We start from the raw sequence: 7,024 nt of genomic DNA, 5'->3' as shown, positions 1-7,024 counted from the left end.
ATGTATGGATGTGAGAGTTGGACTATAAAGAGGGCTGAGCACAGAAGAATTGATGCTTTTGAATTGTGGTGTTGTAGAAGACTCTTGAGTCCCTTGGACTGCAAGGAGATCCAACCAGTCCATCCTAAAGGAGATCAGTCCTGGGTGTTCATTGGAAGGTGTGATGTTAAAGCTGAAACTCCAATACTTTGGCCACCTGATGCGAAGAGCTGCCTCATTTGAAAGGATCCTGATGCTGGGAAAGATTGAAGGCAGGAGGAGAAGGGGACGACAGAGGATGAGATGGTTAGATGGCATCACTGACTCAACGGACACGAGTTTGGGTAGGCTCTGGGAGTTGGTGTTGGACAAGGAGGTCTGGCATGTTGCAACTCATGGGGCCACAGAGAGTCAGACACGACTGAGCAACTGAACTGAACTGAATCTCCTCTGAAGGGTTACATATTATGAATTTAGCAACATTGATATGCTTGCTTTTTTTGTATTTTTTGATGTTCAACATTGACTTACAGTTTTTGACTCATTGCTATATTCTTGATTTATCATTTTCAGTGGCACTCATACCATATCCCTTTATCTCAATATCAGTATATATTATTTTCACATACCAAGGCCTATATTTAAAAAATAGTTGACCCAGTTGGAAATTTTTTTTCATTTACATCTTACCCCTTTTTATAAATTTCTCTTCCTTTTTGAGAAAAATGTGTATCTAAAGAAGTAAATAATAATTAAACTACTTGGGAACCCTTAAAGGCATACAGAAGTACAGCCACTCTGTTTTGTATTTTACCATTATTTGATGTGCCAAAAATAGTTAAAGTGGGTCACAAGATTTCCATTTGAGAAGCCTCAAAATGCAATTTGTTTCATTTTTAGAAAAAATAAACTTTCTGTCAAATTAGATTTCATTCTATCAGAATGCTGTGGATAAAATAATATAGAAGTTTGTTTTTTTAATTTAAATTTATTTATTTTAATTTGAGGCTAATTACTTTACAATATTATATTGGTTTTGCCATACATAAACATGAATCCGCACTTCTAAAGTTTACATTTGGCAATAGATTAAGGAATCAACTTAATTATCATTTCTTGTTAGCAATTGAAGCTCTTTATGTCTGTTTGGACCTCACTAAAAGGAGGGGAATCGAGTTAGGATGCTTACATGTATATGAAACATATTGTTGCAAAACTTGAAAATTGCTTCATTTGAAAATTTTCAGATAAAGAAATAAAGAGACCTGTAAATAAGACTCTTACAGAAATATGTCCATTTAGGAAATGGGCATAGAGAGGGACTGAAGCAGTGTTCTAGGTTTCCCTTCAGAGGTGAAGATAATAAAGAGATGGGAATTCACTGTGGATCTACCTGAGGGAGGCACAGTCCCCAGAGTAAAGCAAAAATAATTAAAACAGTAGGTCCATCAGAATTAAAGGCAGATTACACACAGGGATCTTAATTTCCTTATTACACCTCAGGGAAGAGACTTAGAAAGCTTTTACTCAGTTTTTAACCAACAGCATTACATCATTAAACTCACATTAAATCTTTCTGTGTCTAATTACTAGCAAGTGTGATAATTAAAGGCTTTGACTCTTTCTACTGCTTGAAAGGACAATATAATCAGAAATTACACTAGATCATAAAAATTTCCTAAGCATATGTCTAGGTTGTCTCCTCTTAGAATCAAGAAAATCAAGCCTCAAGAATCTGAAATTACATTTCCAATACCAACAGATAAGGGAATCAGCTCTGTGGTTTTCTAAACTAAGAAGGATGAGTTTCTGAATTTAACTTACATACCTAATTCAATTTACAATACTTATTCCTTGTCCTTGTTTTGAGATGAAAATTGGGGAACCGAATATATGCCTAGTCTTTCTCATTGTGTGTAGTTCTAAGACTCAAGTGATCCCAGGGGATCTGTTGGAGAGGGATCAGAGAATGTTCCAAAACATGAGTGGGCTCAAAACATATCAGTCAGGAAGTTTCCTCTAAGAGATTAAAGCTCTCACTCTTTTACGTTTATGACTTTTACTTTGTGACAAGGGAAGTTACTTAATTCTCATAGACTATTTTCTTGGATTACAAACAGAATTCTTGGTTCTGACCGTATGAAGTCTAATGTGTATTAGAAGCCAGCGCCTAGTTGCTACAGTCACTGCTTGGAGTTCTACTGATGAGGGAAGACCTCAAGTGAATGAGGAAATGTTGAGATGAGAGTAGAATGATAGTGTCCTAATCCATCTCTCTTCTCTCTTGGTTTTTTCAGCTGGTATGTTTGCATATGGTAGCACTGGCCTTTCCTCTGTAAGTTGTTTGTGATATCCTTTGCTATATTTAGCTTATAAAAGCTCCATATCATGACAAAGGTGAAGACAGATTCTATGGGACTAGGTTGGGATAGTGTCAGGCATCCACAGTGTTTGTACTCTTTAGTGCTGAACTTTCCTCATGGCTCAGTGCTAAGAATCCATCTTCTTTCATCATTTTAAGTATGTCTTGCCATTCCCTCCTGGCTTGAAGAGTTTCTATTGAAAGATCAATGCAGGAGATACAGGCTCAATCCCTGGGTCAGGAAGATCCCCAGAGATGGAAATGGCAACCCACTCTAGTATTCTTGCCTGGGACATCCCATGGACATGGAACCAGTCCATGGAGTCACGAAAGGGTCGGACATGACTTAGAAACTCAACAACAGCAAAAATACTCTTTTGTAGGATGAGACACAGTGGGAAGAGCTGAGTTGTTCTCTAATTGAACAATTTCCTCCTGTATCCATAGATTCCCTTAGAGAAGAATGGCTCCTGGAAATGTCTCTTTTGTGACCGAATTCAGTCTGTTGGGATTAACAGACTGACATGATCTCCAACTCCCTCTGTTCTTCCTGTTCCTAGGAATGTACATGTTCACTGTGCTGGGAAATTTGGGACTGATAATGCTAATTGCACTGAATTCACACCTACACACCCCATGGACTTTTTCCTCTTTAACTTGTCCTTCATATACCTCTGTTATTCTTATGTATTTACACCCAAAATGCTAATTAACTTCTTATCAAAGATGAATATTATTTCTTATATGGGATGCAAGACTCAGCTCTACTTTTTCCATTTTTTTCATCATTACTGAATGCTATCTGCTGACATCAATGGCCTACTACTGTTATGTGGTCATCTGTAAACTACTCTTGTATAATGTCATGTCCCCTAAAGTGTGTTCCACCCTTATGCTTATTTCCTACTTGATGGCATTTTCTGGTGTCATGGTTCACACTGAATGCATACTGAGACTGACCTTCTGTGATGCAAACAACATCAACCATTATTTGTGTGATGTCTTTCATCTGCTCAAGCTCTCCTGCACAGGTAGCCACATCAGTGAGCTGGTAGTTTTCATTGTGGTGGGCATCAACATCATTGTGCCCAGTTTCACCATCTTTGTCTCTTATGGTCTCATCCTCACCAACATCTTCCACATCAGCTCCATAGACAGCAGGTCCAAAATCTTCAGTACCTGCTATCCCCACATCTTTGCTGTTTCTCTCTTCTTTGAATCATGTACATTTATGTGTCTCAAACCTTCATCTGGTGGGTCTATGGATGAAATAAATCTCTTCTGTCTTTTACACCAATGTGTTGCCATGATGAACCCTTTAATCTACAGCTTGAGAAATAAAGATGTGAAAGCTGCTCTGAGAAAATCTCTGAGTAGGAGAGAATTTTGAATTGATAGAATATCTCTCTGTGCAGTTGGTCACAGGGCAGAAAGGTTCTGTATTTAATAATTTTGTTGACAATCTTTTTGTTTCTTTTTAACCAGGTAGAAGGAAATCTGAGTCATCTCTCAATTTATTTCCACTCTGTGTAGAGCCATACTTCTCTTTTACCTAACCATTTGCTGAATTTCTCACCGTCTCTCATTTATTAACACTTATTAGAAAAAAGTATTACCTCTTGCTTTTTTTTTCTCTGTTTGAACATATTTCCCCTCTGGAAATATAAAACTGCTCTATAGATGATGAAACATGGAACATTAGGGTGACATAGTGTCATTGAGGATGTCTTATTTTGCCACTTGCCATTGGAAGGATGAATCAGACAATTTTTCTCTTCCTGTCTTTTCAATCTTCCTTGAGCAAGAATGTATCTCCTTAAATGCCTGAGATGGAAGGTTCCATAATGACTGCTAAGTATAAACCACTTTACTTCTCTAAACATTACACATTATATTTTCCTGGAAAAATTTTTTCTTAGTTTGCACATCCAGTCCTGCACATAACATGTTGTTAAAATGTATGACCTGGATGTGAGAGCTAAGTTCAGAGTAGTACTTTGCTTCTACTTTGTGTCATTGTTTTTGTTTCAGTAAACATGGAAAGGAGAAAATACTCTAATTTGAAAGTTGACTTTCAAACTTTGTCTTTGGGTGGTGTATGACTTTTTCTCAAGGTGAATATCAGAAAAGTTTATGGCAGTATCAAAAAAGTTTTTTGGATACGTCTCCTCAGCCTAAGAAATAAAAGTAAAATTAAGCAGAAGAGACTGCATGAAATTGAAAAGACATTGTAGAGCACAAGAAACTTAGCAAAATAAAAACTCAGTCTACTGAATAGGAGAAGATATTAGAAAACATTATGTCTGAAAACAGGCTAATAGTATTCAAAATATAAAAATAACCTGTATTACTCAGCATCTAGAAAACAAATAACCCAATTTAAAAATGTGCAGAGGAGTATTTTTTCAAAGACATATGGATGACTACCAGACCCATGAAACGATGTTCAGCTTCACTTATCTTCAGAGAAATGCAAATCAAATCCAAGGAGATACCTCATTACTGTTAGAATAGCAAACAAAAAGGCAATAAGCAAAAACTGTTGGTAAACATGTACAGAAAAGGGAACTCTAGTGCACTGTTGGTGGCATGTAAACAATGGAAAACAGTATGAAGGTTCCTCAAAAATTAAAAATAGAACTACCATACAGTCCAGCCACTCCACTCCTGAGCATTTACCTAAAGGAAACAAAATCACCAATCCAAAAATATATACACACCCTGAAGTTCATTGAAGCATTATTGGCCAAGATATGTATGCCTAAAGGCTCAGTGATATAATGGACGATTGGATAAAGGAGACGTGGTATATATTTATACAATGGAATACTTCTCATACATAAAAAAGAATGAAATCTTGCTATTTGAGAGAACATAAATGAATTTAGAGAATATTAAGTGAAATAAGTCAGATAGACAAATACAGTATGATTTCACTTATATTTGGAATCTACAAAACAGAAAAAATAAACAACGTAGGCAAGCAGAAACTTTTACAGATACAGAGAATAAATAGATTGTTGTCAGAAGGAAGGAAGAGGGGGCAGGAGAGAAGTTGGTGAGAGACTTTAAGAGATATAATCTTCCATGTGCAAAATAAACAAGTGATAGGCATGAACAGTGTGGGGAATATAGTTGATTATTATGTAGTACCTTTGAACGGTGAAAGTTGGTAACAAGACATATTGATGTTAATTTCAAAGTGTATCAGTTCAGTTCAGTTCAGTCGCTCAGTCGTGTCCAACTCTTTGCGACCCCATGAATTGCAGCACACCAGGCCTCCCTGTCCATCACCAACTCCCAGAGTTCACCCAGACTCATGTCCATCGAGTCAGTGATGCCATCCAGCCATCTCATCCTCTGTCGCCCCCTTCTCCTCCTGCCCCCAATTCCTCCCAGCATCAGAGTCTTTTCCAATGAGTCAACTCTTTGCATGAGGTGGCCAAAGTACTGGAGTTTCAGCTTTAGCATCATTCCTTCCAAAGAAATCCCAGGGCTGATCTCCTTCAGAATGGACTGGTTGGATCTCCTTGCAGTCCAAGGGACTCTCAAGAGTCTTCTCCAACACCACAGTTCAAAGGCATCAATTCTTTGGCACTCAGCCTTCTTCACAGTCCAACTCTCACATCTATACATGACCACTGGAAAAACCATAGCCTTGACTAGACGGACATTTGTTGGCAAAGTAATGTCTCTGCTTTTGAATATGCTATCTAGGTTGGTCATAACTTTCCTTCCAGGGAGTAAGCGTCTTTTAATTTCATGGCTGCAGTCACCATCTGCAGTGATTTTGGAGCCCCCCAAAATAAAGTCTAACACTGTTTCCACTGTTTCCCATCTATTTCCCATGAAGTGATGGGACCAGATGCCATGATCTTCATTTTCTGAATGTTGAGCTTTAAGCCAACTTTTTCACTCTCCACTTTCACTTTCATCAAGAGGCTTTTTAGTTCCTCTTCACTTTCTGCCATAAGGGTGGTGTCATCTGCATATCTGAGGTTATTGATATTTCTCCTGGCAATCTTGATTCCAGCTTGTGTTTCTCCCAGTCCAGCATTTCTCATGATGTACTCTGCATATAAGTTTAACAAGCAGGGTGACAATACACAGCCTTGACATACTCCTTTTCCTATTTGGAACCAGTCTGTTGTTCCATGTCCAGTTCTAACTGTTGCTTCCTGACCTGCACACACATTTCTCAAGAGGCAGATCAGGTGGTCTGGTATTCCCATCTCTTTGAGAATTTTCCACAGTTTATTGTGATCCACACAGTCAAAGGTTTTGACATAGTAGAAATAGCAAATCAGCTTATTACCCATTCAGTTCAGTTCAGTCACTCAGTCGTGTCCAACTCTGCGACCCCATGAATGCAGCACACCAGGCCTCCCTGTCCATCACCAACTTCTGGAGTTCACTCAAACTCATGTGCATTGAGTCAGTGATGCCATCCAGCCATGTCGTCCTCTGTCGTCCCCTTCTCCTCCTGCCCCCAATCCCTCCCAGCATCAGAGTCTTTTCCAATGAGTCAACTCTTCACATGAGGTGGCCAAAGTACAGGAGTTTCAGCTTTAGCATCAGCCCTTCCAATGAACACCCAGGACTGATCTCCTTTAGGATGGACTGGCTGGACCTCCTTGCAGTCCAAGGGACTCTCAAGTCTTCTCCAACACCACAGTTCAAAAG

At 38.6% G+C, this 7,024-nt stretch overlaps 1 protein-coding gene across 1 annotated transcript; it reads left to right on the top strand.

Moving 5' to 3' along the window:
- The first annotated feature begins 3,140 nt into the window (after nucleotides 1-3,140).
- LOC147342326 (olfactory receptor 8B3-like) lies at nucleotides 3,141-3,731 on the top strand. Its single transcript, XM_086384121.1, has one exon. It carries the CDS (start codon nucleotides 3,156-3,158, stop codon nucleotides 3,729-3,731), a length of 576 nt encoding a protein of 191 aa, XP_086240247.1. The 5' UTR covers nucleotides 3,141-3,155.
- The last annotated feature ends 3,293 nt before the right edge of the window (nucleotides 3,732-7,024 follow it).

The sequence above is a fragment of the Bos grunniens genome, chromosome 29 (genome assembly GCF_055505025.1).
Source record: "Bos grunniens cultivar Pamir isolate PY7600 chromosome 29, Bosgru_T2T1.0, whole genome shotgun sequence".
NCBI lineage: Eukaryota > Metazoa > Chordata > Mammalia > Artiodactyla > Bovidae > Bos > Bos grunniens.
Note: the sequence above shows the minus strand (reverse complement) of the source record. Positions and strands in the feature narration are given on the sequence as shown.

Excerpts from the sequence above, each read along its gene's own strand:
- LOC147342326 (XM_086384121.1), top strand. The coding sequence starts at position 3,156 with ATGGCCTACTACTGTTATGTGGTCATCTGTAAACTACTCTTGTATAAT.